The following is an 18,481-nucleotide window of genomic DNA, read 5'->3' as shown; positions in this document are numbered from 1 at the left end:
TGGAATACTGTGTATTGTTCTGGGCTCTTTATCAGAAGGAGATTGCTAAGGTGATAGAGGAAATTCAGAGAAGAGCGAAAATGACCAAGGGGCTGAAGTAAAAATTGGAAAAAAACAAAATATGTTTCGCTTCACTAACCAATGACAGGATGTGATGGTTCTCAGAGTGCCCAGGACCATAAGTCACCTTATTTATCCCACCCTGCCCCGCCTCCAGCAAGAAGACTTGTTTGTGCTTAACTGGGTGTCAGCTCCCTTACACCCCCAGTCTGTTAGTCACCCAAACAATCTGCTCTGGGCTATGCCAGCCCTCACCTTGCCTTGCAGGTGAACAGTAGGTGCACCCCAGTCCCCAAGCTGCTGTGAGGCATCCCCCTGTAGAATTCAGCCTCTTATCCATTGAACAGTCACGTAATACCAGGTCTGCTGTCTCCAAGTGAACACTATACACACCAGCTTGACTGATTCAATTCAGAATCATCTTCTTGTATAATACCACAGCACTGAGATATATATATAGTGAAAACAATCAAAGATTTATTGTCCAAGATCAAGATTGAAGAGATTGTGAGTAAGGATAACGGAAACAGAAGAGCTATAAACAAAATCAATAAATTCTTTCTTGAGACTAAACTTAACAGGCTAACCTGCTGTCTAGAGCAGTTTTATCTCACCCATTGCCTTTTGCAGCATTTCCAACCAAGGCTGGTTGGGATCCCGTTTTCATCATATAAACGCATTCTCTATTTACTTTCTAGATGCAGGATAAAGGAGTATATTTTTGCCTTCCCCTTATATTTCTCAGAGACAGGACAACCTTCTGCAGTTCAGTGTCTGGTGTCTTGTCTATCTGGCGTCTTGTCTCTGTGTTGACTTCCTAGCCCCCTGTTGCCTTTGTATATAAATAGGGCTTCCATTGTGTTGATTTACAATGCTTAATTTACATGTGAAACCATATAAACAAGTGAATATATATCCTTTGTCTGACAGAAACCTATTTATCAGGCCTGCCTTGATTCAGATTTTAGGAGCTTTCCCTAGACATACAGGTGCTATGTAAAAAAGTTATGTATGTACATTTCACAACAATAGTAATGAACAGTGTGATCCTGGCTTTCATTTAAGATCTTGCATTAGTCGTTGTTGAACCAGAACGTATATACCATGATCAGAATATCCTTGTAACCCACTTTCCTAGTTGGCATTGAGCAGTTCTTAGGGTCACATAGAGTGATGCCATGATTCTCCCAGGGTATGAAGGGTGTGGTGGCTGAAAGAGGCGCAGAACTTGTTAAGAGTTGATCAAAGTGGTATGAGAAGGATTAAAATGATGAAGAGGAATATTTAGGCTCATCAGGAAAAAAATGTCTGACAGTGATTGTTAGAGGGTAGAATAATATTCCAGGAAAAAGAGCATAAACCCCATCTTGGACATAGAGCAACTAAAAATCAGTGGAAATTATGCGTGAATATTATCAACCATTAATATTTCTCAAAAGCCAGAGTTGTTGGAGTTTTTAAAAAACAAACTCCTTCTGTAAAGATCACACAACAGTATTCTAGGGCCTGACCCAAAGAAGTAGTGGGTAGAGACTCCAATATTGCTACCCCACAGAGACCTACACCCCATCTGGCTACACAGCAGGGCTCACAGTTGGAGCTGTGACAGAGAATAAATCCTGGGCTCTCTGTGGGTAATTTTAGAGTCGCTCTTCCAGGTACAGTCACACTTTAAAGGCTGAAGTCTGCTGCTCAGTTCTTATTTGCATTGTGAGATGCTGACTCTGTCAGAGCAAATGCATGAGAGGGAAGTTAAAAGGAGGGATCTTCTCATAGGTTTTTATCCATTCTGCATGCAGTGCCTCTCTTAAGAACTGTTGAAAGCACTGGAAGTGTGGGGGGGGGGGGGGCTTTCCTAGGAAGCACAAAGTGGAGGGGTTTATGTTGTGTTGGAAGCTCCTTGGTCTTTCCACAAATCAGGGTGGGGCAGTCAGTGAAAGAAGCTGTTTCCACTGACTAACATGGTGGACGGGGGTCTACCCGTACAATTCAGTGTTTCAGTGAGAGATACCTTTCCTGCAAACACACCATATGACACTAATGGTTTCTTCTTTAATGCCCTGCCTGCCCTGTATAGAGCTAAGATTTTCTCTCCTGTTCTGAGCACTGTGCATGGGGCAGTGAGAGTATTTATTGTTTCTTATGGGATAGGTGGGAAGTCACCTTACATCAGAGACTGTTCTTGCAGAGAACATAATAGTCAGAGGTAGTGTTCTCACAGAGAACATAATAGCTGTGGTTTGCCCGAGACGTAGCTTTAAAAACTGGCATTTAATTTGACCTAGATCTTGACAAGGATGTGGAGTCCTTGACATTGCTAGCTGCAAAAACAGTTTCTTTTATCCCATTGTGTTGATTCATTCGCACAATACAAACGCACTTAGCGTCTGTTGCTATATACAGAGCACTGAACACCATGCCCTGTCTAGATGATTGCAAAGTGCATGAATGAGTCATCCATTTTACTGTTGAAAATATATATTCATACAATTTGTATGCTAATAAAAGGCTTCACACATGTCTTGATAACATCCAGGACCACAATTATATTAGTACTTAGGGAAACAAAATAGCTCTAACAACGAGGAGTCCTTGTGGCAGCTTAGAGACACAAATTTATTTGGGCATAACCCACTTCATCAGATGCCTCTGTTTGTATCTGCACAAGTTGGTTTTTGTTTGTTTGTTTTCCATGAAGCTGATGGATTTTCACTTCATACAGCTAAATTCAGTGCCTTGCATGGTGCCAAGTTTCAGAGTGGTAGCCGTGTAAGTCTGTATCCGCAAAACAATGAGGAATCCTTGTGGCACCTTAGAGACTTACCATTTATGATTTACCTTTACTCCTATTTACAATGCAACCTTTTCATCAGGAGACTAGGTAGGAGGGTAGCCTTGTGGTTACAGCACATAGCTGGGAATTAGGAGACTTGGGGCCCATCTCCTCTGCTATACTGATAACTGACTCTCTCATCTAGCACTTTTCAATTCTAGCTCTCAAAATACTGGTAAGTCTCATTAGCCCCATCTTACAGAAGAAGCAGCTGAGACAAAGAGGTAAGAGAGTCGCCCAGATCGCAAAGCAGGCCAGTAGCGGAGCTGAAATAGAACTGAAGGGTCCTGATGGCCAGTCGGTGCCCTATCCACTGGGCAATCCTGCCTCTCCCTGCTCTAGGATGTGGATGACTCCCACAGTTTATTCTCAGCTCCAGACTGCGTGGCCAAGGGACAACCTTTTCTGCTTCAGTTTCCCCATCTATTAAATGGGGACGATCATGCTTGCCTATCTTACTGGTGAATTGGGAGACTAACTTTATCAAACTGCTCTGAGGGCAATGGATAGAAGAGCCAATATGAGAGCAAATAATTATGCTGCCTTTGTGCTAAAAGTCTTAACTACTAAAATGACTTTGGTTTAAGCTATTTTATTTGTTGGTCTGTAGCTTAACATCAAGCCTAAGATTTTTCCAAAGTGCCTAGTGATTTTTAAGTGCCTAACTTATAGAAATCTTAAAATTAAGGTTACCAGCTCTAACTGAAGCTATTCCAAGAGATTCCCCCCTCCCCCCATGATGTAATATTTTCTTAAAATAGCCTATTAAGATCTCCTGGACTGCTAGTCACCGGGAGACCAATGCTGACTCCAAGCCAATCCTGGAGGGTTGGCAACCCTACTTAAAATGTCCTGATTGTCAGAAAGTGCTTAGCACCCTGTCCTCCGGGCTCTTTAAAATATCTCAACATAGGCACCCAAAATTACTTGTCACTTTAAAAAAATCTTAGAAGTAGACTTTAACAGTCATAATATTGCTTTGTGAGTGGAATGGAACGACTCTGAGAAATGGGTCATTTAGATCTTAAGGATGCAATCAAATAAAGAGGAGTTATTTTTATTTGAGTGCCATATGGGATGGGCTGTCCATGCCACACAAGGCAGAGCAGGTTAAATTAGGTCAATTAACCTGATAGGCAGCACCTTGTGGGAGACCCAGGGATTTAAAGGCCAATTGATGAGGAATCCCAGCCGGCTAGGTGAAGGTTGAGCTTATGTAAAGCAGCAAGCTGAGAACAGAGGGGGGCTCCAGAGGAAGTAGTCTGCAGTCACTCCCTGGGAGCAGGATGGGGGAGTTTGGAGTGACAGTCTGCCAAGAAGTTACGGGGAAGTAGCCTATAGTTAGTCCTTGAGAGGAAGGAGTTTGGACCAGTAAATCTAGGGGGACAGAAGAAGGAAGTAAGGAGTCCTGGGAAATAGCTACATGGTCTGGGAGCAAGCAGACTGTCGTTCCTAGACATAGGGTCCCTGGACTGGAATCCGGAGTAGTGGCTTAGCCAGGTGGATTTTTCACACCCCTCAGCAATGTAGTTATATCAATATAGGTCTGTAGTGTAGACCTGGCCTTAGCTTTAAGGCGCCCCAGGTTGCATTTGTAGAGCTGGCAGTCTCAAAATAATAAAACCCAAAACTCTGCAAATGACTTGTAAATGAAACACCTGTGACTATGAGAGTAACAGGCTAGAATAAACACAGACCAAAACACAACATTGTTAACTAACCTTTCTGATCAAAATCCTTCTTCATGTGTAGTAATAGAAGAGTTCAGAAAGGAATCGACTAGCCACTTGGGGGGCAGAGGGAGGGATTTATAATTTCTCCTTGAAATTAATCCTCTGCTGAGACAGGAACTCAAAGCATCGTCTATATGTCAGTCTAACCTATCTTCAGTAGTTTTGTGGGTAATGCACAGGACTAGAACTCCCTATCCCACATATTAAAGATGGGGGAAACTGAGGCACAGAGGTTATGGGCTCAATTGTGACTTTGGGCCCAGTCTTCATCAAGAGGGTAGTTCATGAGCTGCATCATCCTAGGAGTATCCCCAGTAGCACTAGACCTCAGAGACACCTCTCTGAGTTGCAGTGCTCCCACTCCCACTACTTCCTTGTTTGATTGGGAGGGGGAGTCTACTGGCCTATACCAGTAGCAAATTCTACCAGCCCATGCACTAGCTTGGCTCCACCCAGCACTCACTGGCCAGTGTAGCCAACATTACGGATGTCCCTCTGCTGTCCACATTATTCAAAATGTATCATGAAAACATAGGAAATGTTCAGGCTTTTGGTTTTGGGTTCTGTACTCTTTCCTGTTTAGCCATTGGAAAAAGGAGGGCATGGGGGGAAAGAATCTGTACATTTTTCATTTTTGTGAGTTGTCTGAATTTGTTTCAAAATATTTTTTGCATGACTCTTTTTATAATGAAAGGATGTTGGCCAGCTCTAGTTAGCAGTAAGCAGGTGCACAAGGCTCCCACTTACCCTTTTGCAGGCTACCTGGATGTTGGGCCTGCAGGAGTATCTGGGCTGCTCTTACTCTGTTACTTGGACTTGTATTCCAAATCACAACTTGGCCCTGAGTAACTTGATTAATATCCTGCAGCAAGTCAGTAGCGAAGCCTGGAATAGATTCCAGATCCATGTTTCCCATTCTCTTGACGTATTCCCAGGACTACGTTGCTTCCTTCTAATGTGGGATTTGTTTTGCTGATACTATGGGTGTAGTGCTTTGGCCTCCATTTGTTAGCATCTGCTATTTAATAAGAGTCTAACAAAATGCAGGAGATGATGGAGAAGCTGTGAAAGAAAAAGCATAATAGCAATGAGATTCATACTCTTTTAAGGGCAAACATTGCATTCATAGCAAACAAGCCACGAAAAGAAAAGCAAGCAGGAAAGACGCTTACAGTGTTAAATATTCACTAGTGTTCTACATGCTGCACATTCTAAAAATAAGGTGTTTCAACATTGCTACAGTAGATGATTGGGATTCCCCCCACCCCTCCCCTTATAATGCCATAGCAATTCAGACTGCTGGGAAGTCACCATGGCAACACCTTGATGCTACCTTTTGTTCAGCTGATGATCTGACTTGTCACATGGTCCCCAAGCAGTGCACACAAAATGTAATGCAGCAGGTGATCTTATTGTCCTGTTTAGTGACATAGTGAATAGACAGGTCACCATAAGAAAATTTCCCAGAGATTTATTTCAGGTATGACAAGACCGAAGAGGATCACTGATTGCCGTGTCTCTGAAATGTTACTGTAGTGTGAATGACTTTCTCCTTTTGCTCATTTTATCACCACATACTGGTGTATAAAGACAGCTGGATCACCATACACCTCTTGATTAAACACCCCTAGCAAAGATTGGTGTACCAGAAAGGTGTTCTTTGATCATTTTAATTCTATTTAAGGGTATGATAGTGATTTAGGACTTTGTCCTGCAATGTGCTATATATTCCTGTGTAGAGTGCACTTCTAGCTTCCATTGATCTCAAAGGGGGTTGAGAGCTCTCAGCATATTTCAGGACCAAGCTGTCTTTAAAGACCAGACAGAGCCACAGAGATTGGACCCAGATCTAAACTTTCCCAGCCTTTGTGTGTGTTTTGGAGTTTAAGGATTTGGTTCATCTATTGTTGGAGGTCAACTACACAGCTTGGACCAGTATCTGGATTCACATCCTATGTTTCCCAAAGTTTATGGGTGTTCATCTCTGGGGGGGCTTCATTCAGGCCCAACTCTAGTAATGGCGAGTAAACTTAAAAAAAAAAAAAAAAAAAAAAAGGATATTCAATTAAGCATCAAAGTTAAGATGCTTCTATGATTGAAAAATAGATCCTCCCAAACTAACCTCATATCTTCTGTTTTGAGATTACAAATTTGGTTGATAAAGGTGGTAGTACTGACATAATATACTTCGACTTCTGTAAGGTGTCTGACTTGTTACCACATGACATTTTGATCTGAAGACTAGAAAAATATAAAATTAACATGGTACACATTAAATGGATTAAAAACTGGCTAGCTGATAGATCTCAAAGTGGTTGTAATTGGGAGAATCATCAAGTGGGTGTGTTTTTCTTGGCCCTACACCATTTAACACTTTTACCAATGACCTGAAAGAAAACACAAGATCATGGATAAAATTTGCAGAAGCCCCAAAAACTGAGGGAGTGGTAAATAATGAAGAAGACAGGTCACTGACTCAGTGATCAGGATTGCTTGGTAAAGTGGGCACAAGAAAACAATATGCATTTTAATGTGACTAAATGTATACATCTAGGAACAAAGAATGTAGGCCATACCTATGGAATGAGGAACTCTATCCTGGAAAGCAGGGACTCTGAAAAGATCTGAGGATCAGAGCGGATAATCAGTTGAACATAAGCTTCCAGTGTGACACTCTGGTCAAAAGAGCTAATGTGACCCTGGGATGCATAAACAGGGGTATCTCAAGTAGGAGTATAGAGGTTATTTTACCCTATACTTGGCATTAGTGTGATGGCGGCTGGAATACTGTGTCTCATTCTGGTGCCCGCAATTCAGGAAGAATGTTGATAAATTAGAGAGGGTTCAGAGAAAGGCCACAAGAATGACTAAAGGATTAGAAAATATACCTTATAGTGGTAGATTCAAGGAGCCCAATCTATTTAGCTTAACAAAGAGAAAACTAATGGGTGACTTGATTACAATCTACATGTACCAATGTGAGGAACAAATATTTAATAATGGGCTCTTAATTCTACCAAAGAATGCTAGACAAATTCAGACTGAAAATCAGCTGTACATTTTTAACGATGGGAGTAATTAACCACTGGTCATGGTAGATTCTCCATTACAGACCATTTTAAAACCCTAATTGGATGCTTTTCTAAAAGATCTGCTTGAAGAACTATTTTGTGAAAGTTCCATGGTCTGTATCAGAGGGTAGCCATGTTAATCTGTATGCACAAAAACCCACAAGGAGTCCGGTGGCACCTTAAAGACTGACAGATTTATTTGGGCATAAGCTTTCATGGGTTTTCAAAAAAAGAAAGCTTATGCCCAAATAAATCTGTTAGTCTTTAAGGTGCCACTGGACTCCTTGTTGTTTCTATGGTTTGTTATACAGGAGGTCAAGTGATCACAGTGGTCCCTTCTGGCGTTAGAATCTATAATAAATGTAGAAACTGGATCATATGACCACATTGCCTGTGATAGACACTGGACTCAATGAAGGAGGTCCCTTCCAGTCCTCTATTCATAGGCCCCTGAAGCATGATCTGGGGTTCTTTTGTCCAGTGACATTGTTGGTGGATTTCTAGTAGGGCTGTTCAGTGCAGAGATTGTGTATTTACCATATGCTTGTACAGGGCTCATTGCAATGAGACCTCTTAGTGTTTCTATAATAGTAGTAAATAATCTGGGTTATGTTTAGTGTCCTGGTTTTGTTTGTTTTTTGTAGTTTCTAGTGGCATCAACTGAGAGGAGATGTTAATTGTACTAAGCACTGTAGATGCACACAGAGATTCCCTGCCCCAAAGAGCTCACAGGTCCAATACACAAAGAAAATAAGGTGAGAGATGTTTTATAGATGGGGAACCAGGTACAAAAAGTGAGTGAACTGACTGAGGTCACACAGGAAGAGTGTGTGGCAGAGTCACCCAGTTCTGCTGAATCTTAGCCGCAAAATCATCTTTCCTTTCCCTAAAGAGGACGCGATCCCATGGAGTGAGGACAGGGAAATGCCCAATGCAGCTGGCCTGCTGCTCTCCAACCTTAGAGCACTGGCTTCCTTTCATCCCATCCACTTTCCTCTGTGTCTCTCATCTACAACTGAGAGCACCATCCTTGAGTGAAACAGACAGGAGGGTGAGTGTATTCAGCATCCTCCTTGACAGCCCAAGCACTCCGGAGTTGATACTCACCTATTCACCACTGCAGGCAGTCCCCGAACAGCTAGCTGAGAAAAGCATGTTGCTTAAAGCTGTGGATCTGGAATATGATATTTTAATAATAACCCCAGAAAATCTACTGCTCAGCCACACCTGTAACTGAGACTTTTGTTGTCCGTCTTTTTAGCGACTCCAGAGAGTGGTTACTCGTCAGCCACACAAAAGGAGGCTAGAAAATGCTGCCTATTAATACCCTCCTCGTGCTATTATAGGCAATGCGGATTCCCGGACCCACCACACTTGTCCCGTGTGATCCTGCGCTTGGGCTAAGATCCCTTGTCCTGTGCTGAACGCGTTACGTAAGACAGGGAGCGTTTGTCAGCGACTCTGGCACCAATCTAGCTACAGGCGGCTTGTGCAGAGAGGGGGTGGCGAGAGGAAAGCTCCGCCAGGAACCAAGCTCCACACCGCTGCTGGTTTCAAGTTCGCCGGCTTGGCTCGGTGGCTCATCCGGCGCGAGGGACGCGTCCCTGGTGGGTCTTGAGGTGACGCTGACTCCGGTGCTGAGGGAATGACTGAGGAAGGGAAGAGGGACTAATCCGGAGGGCGGACTGGCATGAGGCTCCCGCCACAATGGAAGGGCTCCTGTCTCCGATGAGAACCAAGGTAGGTGGGGGGAGCACTGGGAATGCCTTGCGAAGCTGCTACCACCCGGGGAGGCGCGGGGCTGTCTGGGCGAACAGGAGACTCCCCGCTTTTGTCTCCCGGCTCTTGCACAACTGCACTGGGGGAGGCGACTCTATGAAGACGCGAGCGGAGCCGCTTCAAAGGGGGGCAGGGGTCACTCCTCCTCCCATCACTCCCTTTCGCCGCAGAGGACCTGTGTCCGTGAGTTCGCTTTTTGGAGGAGAGGGACCGCTCTTTATTGGGGTTACCCATCTGAGCCTCTCCGGTGCGGGGCGGAATGCCATTGACTGACAACCCGCGGGGCGGTGGGGCTGCTCTCGGGTGCCGGAGTCGCACTTTCCAGGCGAGGAAAAGCGCCCATCTAGGCACAGACCGGCGCGTGCCGACCCGTGGGTGCGAAACAGACCGGAGCATTTCCCTGAACGCTCCGAAAGGGAAAGTAAAAGTGTTGCACTTTCCAGGCGTGGGTGGACTGGTCCCCCGGCTTCTCTGCTCTCCCACTCTCCTAGCGGGGCAGCCTTCGCCTTCTTCCATTCGGGAACTTTGAGCTCCCAAGGAGACACAGTCAGAGGCGGAAAAGCCCAGTGCTGGGCTTGGTTCTGCAAAATCCGGTGTGCCAGAAAGGTGTTCTCTGATCCTTTAATCCCACAACAGGGTATGGGACATAGCTATTGACATAGCCTTGGCTGGGATGATTTAGTTGGTGTTGGTCTTGCTTTGAGCAGGGGGTTGGACTAGATGACCTCCTGAGGTCCCTTCCAATCCTGCTATTCTATGAGGGTGATTGATGATTTCATCCTGCCATGTGCTAAGTAGTCCTGTGTAGAGAGCACTTTTAGTTTCCACTGACATCAAAGGAGATTGAGGGCTCTGGGCATATTTCAAGGGGGGTGGGGCGGGTGGATCCCATCCTACATTACCCATACTGGAGCAGGTGAAGCTCCGTTGGGCGACCCCGCTCCAGTCGGTTGCAGCTTTGCAGTGAGAGAACCGGGACAGAATGAGAGTTCTCAGCAGCAGCAAGACCGCCAGTGTGAGACTGTCTAACATGCGAACCATTTAAGGGGGTGTATAATCTAGAGAGAGAGAACTATTAGATTGGGTGTTTTTACAGTTCTGCTATCTGGAGATCTGCACTGATACTCTCACCCTCCTTACTGGATATTTTTAAACCTCTGTTTCCCAGCTTTTGCTATTAAAAACCCTATATTGCCAACAAAGGGCTATAACTTAACCCTATATCCAACTGATAATTTTTATCACTGTCTCCCACCTTTTTTGCGTTACATGTAATTTGCAGGCCAATGGGGGCTGCTGGAAGCAGCACCAGTAAATCCCTTGGCCTGCGCGGCTTCCAGCAGCTCCCATTGGCCTGGAGCAGCCAACTGCGGCCAGGGGGACCCGCCCGATCGGCTGGACCTGCGGACTGGGCAGGTAAACAAACCAGCCTGGCTCACCAGGGGCTTTCCCTACACAAGCGGCAACCCCAGTTTGAGAAACACTGTGCTAGCGTGTATCCCCTTTGCTGGGATGTTGCTGATGGCACTTTATAAAATGAAACATTCACATAGTAATTTAGGGTCATGCATCTGCACCTACTGTGATTAAGGGTGAATGTGCACATTACACTTATTAAAAGAACTAAGAATTTTTTTGCAACAAGAGATAAAAGACTGTCAACCGGTTCTCATCTTCCTTTGCACAGAGGGAAAGTCTGCAAAGTTTGGGGTGATGTTTCATTGTGTGTTACTGTATCCACCCTTTTGAAATTCTAGCCTTAGGCAAGCTAGCATGGTTTTGGTGTGTTATCAGGCTAATGTTGAAATTACAGTTGGGTGTGAGTAATATCAGCACCTGCAGTATCATTTATGTTAAATGCACACACAGCTATAAAAATGATCGAGTAAAAAAGGTGGAAATTGAATGCTAGTGGGCTGCCCCCCATGCCATATATTCTGCTTGTCAATCTAACTTGCATTGTAAATGCAGTTGCAATTTAATAGTAATACTGTTAACAAGACTCCATTGTGACAATTACGTCTTCAAGGTTATTTATTGCTCCTTCAGAGGAATCTATGTGGGAATTTAGACCCAGACCTCTAGATCCTATTTTGTTCTGATGGAATACTAAGGGTCAGACTCTGATCTTCATTATCTTGCTGTAATCCAGAGTAACCCCTTAAAAGACAGATCCCCATTTTGTTTATATTGGTGCTGGAGTAACTCCACTGAAGGTATAAGACCAGATTCTTAACTTGGTTAACTTGGAGTAAATTTGGAGTAACTCCATGGAAGCTGATGCAGTTACTCCAGAGTTACATCATGTAACAAAGGTCAGAGTCTGTATTTAAGTTTCTATGCAAAAGCAATGTGAAAATTACTTCAAGAAACATTTTTAATTCACTTTTATGTTCTCTCTGAAGTCCTTGCCTAATGGAGAATTGAACATAAATTCAATAACCTCACAAAATAAAATCTTGCTGTAAATGCAGATAGCTAGAATTTTTCCATTGCATTATGATGAGGTGCAAATAAACAAATATTTGCTTTTAAAATTTAACTTCTGGTTTCCTGAAGTCACATGCAGTTCTATTTCAAATGCTCAAATCTAGAGTAAGCATTTTAAAACAAATACACACAGAATGCTCATTTGTCTACATGGATAATTAAAAGCAATGGGCCTGCTTCTTATGTACATGAAGTCCCTTTTAAAGTACTCTGGCAGGGTGAAGGGGCCAAAAAGTGATGTAGACTGCATTCACACCTTACTCTTTTTTTTTTTCTAACCGTGCAAAGAAAAGGGGCCTTACTGTGAATGAGATTCAGTTTGAAGATTAGAAATACTCTCTGCTATGCTCCTACGTGAGACTTCAGTCTGTTATTTTGCATGGAAGTTATCTGAATTTCAGATTCCATAAAATGTTGATCCATTTGGTCACTGAAGCGAGCTAGGTTTCTGTATAGCATGGTTACTTAATAACTTAGCAACACTAGAAAATATTTAGGGTAAATTGGACATCAAACAGTAATTGCAGTGTACCATGTAATAGACTTCATCAGACTAAATTATGGGTGCTTAATGCATTTATACCTTAAAATTTGCCTAAGTGGCACATGAATATGTGTAAAGTTAAGGCAAAGTAGAGTAGTGTGATTGTAAAATAAAATTAAGGCAGCTAAGTGGAATGCACCTGTGAACCTTGGCAGCATTCTTTGTGTTGATGGTTACATTTCACTTGGCTTAAAATAAGGGAGTGCTGCACTACCACTCTGGGATAATCAGACTTAATTATGACATTAAATATTACCAGCACATATTAATTGGATTCTTCTGCCTAGCATGGTTATGATTAATTGAAATCTTAACAAATGAACACATATGATGGTGATGCAGGATACCACCTTTGAAAGACTAGGAAGTTCATGGAATACAGCTGGCCTTTAAAAGAAGGAAGAAATGTATAAATATAACTAGCCTCTCCCTTTTGATTTGTTTGATAATCCTCAAGCACTCACAGTTCTCCTTAATCCTCAATGTACTGCCTTTAGTGAATTATGCTGGTATAAGAATTTCAGTAATTTCAGTTTCTCTGCAGCTAACACATGCCAATGAATGCTACTGAATTTGCAATGAGCAACTGGCTTGAACCATGCAAAATTGGCTAACTGTGCCCTTTTTTCTCCTGGGGAAGAACGGATTTGCAAGGGGGTGGGGGGAAATCATCAAAGCAATATGTTTTCTTTCGACTGACAGAACTGTTGAGTGAACTTTTCATCTGCTCACAAATGTACACAGAGGGTAAATGGAGATTAATTACCATTGAATTTACTAAGTATTGCATCTAGAGATAATGAATTTTTAGTGTTTTGTATACAGAGAATTCAGCTAGGGAACTCAATAAATACTGTGTGCAATGTTTAGATAGAGAAGCCCCATTAGTGTTTTAAAAGCTCTATTATTGAATCTTATTAACTTTATCAGTTTATTATAGGTTCTTGGGATTAGCAAATTCCCACGGTGTTACTGTTTTGTGTTTTTTTGGTTGTTGAACCTTTTTCTTGTGGCTGCATTAAAGACTCTTTATTTTTCAATCACTCGATCACTCTTCTGAGTGGTTGAATTACTCCTTGTATATTCTATAGATAAGTTCACTACTTACAAATCAGTGTTGATAAGCCCTGGAAGATATTGCATCCATGTTCTGCCTTACTTTGACAGCCATTGGATGATGGAGACACTGAGCCATTGAGATTGATGGAGGGGATTGGGAGGGGGACTTACCCTAAACAAGAGTTCTGGAGTAGAAAATGCCCAACCAGCTCTACTCAGTAGTTAGAGATCTTGGATGTCTGATTACTGTTTTGTGTTTGTTTTGTCTCCTTTTGATGTGAACTGAAAAGTGAAGTTTTCAGATACAACACTGAAGCTGTGATGTGCTTTTTTGTTAGGACCAAAAAAAAAAATTCTATTAAGCTCCAATCCATCAAATCACTTGAGCATGTTTTTAACTTTAACCTCAGTGGAACTGCTCATGTGTTTAAAGTTAAGCATGTGCATAAGTGCCCTAGTGTATCAGAATAAAAATGCTTAGCCCCATCTTTAAGAATTACATGAGTGTTATGATACAATATATGGGAATCCTTCATGTAACTTCTGCATGACTTATTAACATTGACAGGACCCAGTGTGGGGACAGTTTTCAGACGGAACAGTCACATCACTCCATTGGAAACTCAAATCGCATAATAAAGGCGCAATTATACATCTAAATTTGGGTGTCCTATTTCAATATCTACCTATGAAAATTGGGCACCGCTAGTGTACAGAGGGTGGAAATTTCTCAGTCACTTAAGGGATTTGAATATCTAGCTTCCACGGAATTCTAATGGGCATTGAGCATCCAAAGCTCTAAACTCCTCTGCCTGCCACCAGGTATGTTATCCATGTGTAAGATATAGTAGGTGATCTGCAAAGTGTCGGTAGTATCTGAGGGTAGTACAATATTCTGTAGCAGGATGGCTTTGCCTCTCACTCTGGGGTTAATAATGCTGTGTGAGATGTGCTAAGGTTGTAGATAGTAAAGTATAATTCAGAAAAAATGAAGAGCTAGGTCTGTCTTTATTAATCATAGTCTGATACATGCAGGTGTTGTATGGGTGTTTCCAAGAGCAGAATTTAGCTTCATATTTGAATAGCTCTTTGCTATAGAAAAGTTGAGGTATGTAAAGTATGGGTAGAATATAAAAAGTGGAAGTGGTGTCTATTTCATAACATTTCTTCAGTCAATATAATATTATCTGATTGGTTTTGCCTCACATTTTAAAAAAGATATGGAAAAAATCAAATTACATGGTTTTTCTTCCCCAATCCTGCTTTGTATCCGTGCAGCATGGTATAGTATTCTATCTGAATGTTTGAACTGCTACTGCACTTGGGCACAATGTCGGCAAGTGTGCATTGTTTAGAATATATGGTAAATCATTGTTGCATATCTTGGTGGGAACTGGGCTGCTGTACTGCTGGTAGAGATTGTTGTTTATATTGCAAAAGATCCCAGTCATTGTGTGGGGCTGTACAAACCTATGACAAACCAACCTCTTTCTCAAAGAGCTTTCTAGCTAAAAAACAGGGTGAAATCTTGACTCCCAGAATTTTGCCACTGGTTTCTATGGGAACAGATTTCCCCACAGAATCTGATGCCTTACTTGCTTTGACTAGCACCTTAATCCACTAATAGTCCCTTTGAAGTCACTAGGACTGGATTAAAGATACTATGAAGCTAAAGCGAGAATAATAGCATCTAGCCCTAAATAAGAACAAGATGTAATAAGAGGGTATGGAACATGAAAAAGGAAGATTGACAAGGGTAGGACACATGGTTGCATATCCAATTAACTTACTGTACAATTTAGAGGCTTCAAGGCTTTTCAATAAGTGGTGAAGGATCTTGTTGAATGGCTACCTACCCTAGTCATTTCAGTAAGCAGTTTACCATGGGTGTCTGTTGGCTAGCATGTTTGCCTGTCTGCAAATAAAGAATTAAAATTCTTCCCCCTGTGAGACATGAATCATAAGGTTACATAGGTATTAGTTGTGAATGGTCTTAAAGTCAGTACTGCTGTAAAATAAATTTTAAGAGGAAGATTATGCTGCAAAAATTGTCCATTCATTATGATAGATCAGCCAGTTGTACTCCATAGTAAAGCACTGTAAGGTCATGCTGAAGGAAATTTTTGGCGGGTCACAGTTCTGTGTGCTTAAGCTAGTTGTTTATGAATACTTGGCATGCAATAAAGTACTTGCATAATGCCGGTTTCACATACAGTGGGCCCCATCCTTTGCTAGTGCAAATCAGTTTAGCTGCAGGGATTTCAGGGGTACTCAACTGATTTTATGCTATCTGAGAATGTGCCTCATAATAGTTTCACTGGCTTTTTGAGTGTGTGCGCACACACAGACACACTGGTCAAGGAAGGTCAAGGGATACTTAATCCTGCTTCAGCATGAGGGAGCAGAAAGTGGTGGTGGACTAGCTGACCTCTTGGTCTCTAGCAGCTCAACATTTTTATGATTTGTGTGTGTTCTATAGGCTTTCATCCCAGAGCATGTCTGGGGATATAACTAAATCTGAACTTCCATGGTATTTATCACAATCTCTAAGCACGTTACAATTTTAAGGCCCACATTTTAACAAACTGCAATAAAAATCTCTCTTAAAAAAAAAACACAACTTCCAAAAGTCTTGCCAGATCCAGCATAATCCCCTTCATAGCCCAGGCATAATCATGTAATCCAGCTGCCATGAAAGACTACTTCACTTCATAGCTTCCAGCATAATCACCCGCTATTTCTACTGACTCTCCTTCCCCTCAGTCTTCCTGCCCAGGAAAAGCATGAGAAAACAGATTGCTTTTGCAGCAGGTCATAAGCTAGCAAATCCCAACTCCAGTGAACCAAGGCAAGAAGCCAGATCTTTAGCCACGGTCTTCTTGCTGAGAGCATCCAGATCTCATCCCCCTCTTCTATACCAGGGGCTGTTAGCTCAAGTGCTTGGGAGGATTGCATCTGCCACAGCATTGCATAAAGGTTGAGGCAGTCTCTCAGGCAGATCTTCCCTAATCACATGCTCAATCAATCCCGGTGATTTAAAGTGGTGAGATAATTAAAAGGGAAATCATTAGTGATTATCTAAGGCTGGATCTCTGAATTGCTGGGTTTGGAGTAAGATTGTGGAGGTGAGTTTTTAAAGAAAGCAAACTTCATTAAGAAAAGATTAATTCATGTTGGATAAGGGGAATCCTGTCTAATGCCATAAAAATACCCTACCAGTGGTTCCATTGGGACTACTCGGGTGAGTAAGGGCTCTGTGATCTGATCCACTGGCAGTATTTGAGGTGTAAGGTTATACTCTGTAAGTAAGGATGGCAGTCTTGCCTGTAATGTTTTGCGGTCCTTGGAAATGGATGGGGTGAGGTGGAAAGCTAAAAAGCCCTAGAAGTTCACTGAATTTTATCTATCACCTTATTACATCGCCCTGTGATAGAACTATACAAACCCCACACAGGCTGAAAAGGTTAATGAATTGTGCTCACTGCAATCAGCCCTGCCTGCTACACCTCTGGGTGTCAGGCCTGTAGGAAAGGGGCTGAAAAGGAGACCTTGGTGCAGTTGTAACTGGCCAGGAAGGAGACCAGATCAACTCCTCTCTCTTGAGAAGAGAAGCCCGGCTGGAGCCAGGAACGAAGAAGGATTATAGCCGGTCATAGCCTCCCTGAAGGAAGGGCAGCCTTGATGTCAGACTGGGTTTATCAGGGACTTGCCCACTGGTTGTTTTAGCCTGCCAGGAAAAGGGTACTCCCCCACCCCATCCCATGGGGGAAGGCTGGGCTCTGAGAGCTGAGGACAAGCAGATGAATAACCTCATAGTGGCTGAGAGCTAAGCCCCCCTGGGATAAAAAAAACTCCTTTATTTCATGTTTGTTTTGGGGAAGTTTTGACTTCATTTTGCTGGGAGGGGGTGGTTGAACTCTTGTAGTGACCTTCCAGAGGGCCAAGTCTTAAGCTACCAGACTGGTCTGGAAACTGTCTGTTACAGCTATCCCCCTATTCCATTTTGTTTCTTACAGCTGTCCCCATACTCCATTTTGTTTTTGTTCTACTGTGGCCTCCCCTCCCTGGCTGTTAAGTTGTTTACCAGGGCCACTGCCCTTCTCAAAGGGAAGGCCCCTTAAAGTTGTTTTCCCTTTTTTTCCTTCTCTTTTCTCCTCTTCTTATTCATTTCTTTCTTTCCTTCCTTCTTTCACTCTTCTCTTTTCTTTCCATCTTTTCTTTTCTTGCCACGGCTTTTTTTTTATCCTTCCTTCTTCTCTCTTCAATTTACTCATCTCCTCTGTTTCTGCTTCTCTCCTCTCCCTTTTTTCCTTTTTCTCGTTCTCTTTTTTACCTTCTTTCTCTTCCTTCTTTCTTCTGCTTCTCTTCTTTCTCTTCTTCTTTTTTATTTTATTCTCTCCCTTGTGCTGGTCTATGTTCTCCCATTTCTTCTTCAAACTTCTGTATCTTCATCTTTCTCTCTTCTTACTTTCTTTCTTTTCTCTTATCCCCTTCTCCTCCTTTCCACAAAATGGGGGTACATTCAAAATAAACGAGAGCGAGAAAGGACCAGGAACCCTGTGATCGCCAGCAGAATGCAGAACCTTTCTGAGTCGGATCAGAAAATGTCTGGTTTTAGGGCAAACGTTTAGGCCGTCTCCCACCAGTATTCTGATTTGGTCAGAGGAGGGGAAAGAGAAAAAAACAGGTGAGCACAGAAGACAGTGTTGGGCGAGTCTGTGAGTAGGTGACTCAAAAGCCCACATGAGGCTATGACTCAATGCTAGGACCTTAAAAAACAATGGCTTGCAGCTGGACATTGTCCACCCTACACCGAGCCCAGGTGTAACAGGGATACAGGACTACCTTTGAACAGGGCGTGTTGGTCCACTTTGCAGTGATCATCCTTGAGCAAGGGCAATGTGCTCTTGGT

At 42.7% G+C, this 18,481-nt stretch overlaps 1 protein-coding gene and 1 long non-coding RNA gene across 4 annotated transcripts in view; one reads left to right on the top strand and one right to left on the bottom strand.

Moving 5' to 3' along the window:
• The window catches only part of FRMD4A (FERM domain containing 4A), a 553,835-nt gene that overhangs the window by 128,948 nt on the left and 406,406 nt on the right, over positions 1–18,481 (top strand). Inside the window, exon 1 of one of the 3 annotated variants that reach the window (XM_075064302.1) lies at positions 9,233–9,437. The exons of the other annotated variants lie outside the window; for them this stretch is intronic. Coding sequence (XP_074920403.1) covers positions 9,405–9,437 — 33 coding nt within the window. The 5' untranslated portion in view covers positions 9,233–9,404. Of the gene's footprint in view, positions 1–9,232; positions 9,438–18,481 lie in introns of those variants that run through there. 3 annotated transcript variants of the gene reach the window in all.
• LOC116836414 (uncharacterized) overlaps positions 5,306–18,481 on the bottom strand; it is a 65,615-nt gene continuing 52,439 nt past the window's right edge. Inside the window, exon 3 of the long non-coding RNA XR_004376456.2 lies at positions 5,306–5,688. This is a non-coding gene — a long non-coding RNA (uncharacterized LOC116836414). The remainder of the gene's footprint in view (positions 5,689–18,481) is intronic.

The sequence above is a fragment of the Chelonoidis abingdonii genome, chromosome 1 (genome assembly GCF_003597395.2).
Source record: "Chelonoidis abingdonii isolate Lonesome George chromosome 1, CheloAbing_2.0, whole genome shotgun sequence".
NCBI lineage: Eukaryota > Metazoa > Chordata > Testudines > Testudinidae > Chelonoidis > Chelonoidis abingdonii.
This window is presented reverse-complemented; position numbering and strand designations above follow the sequence as displayed.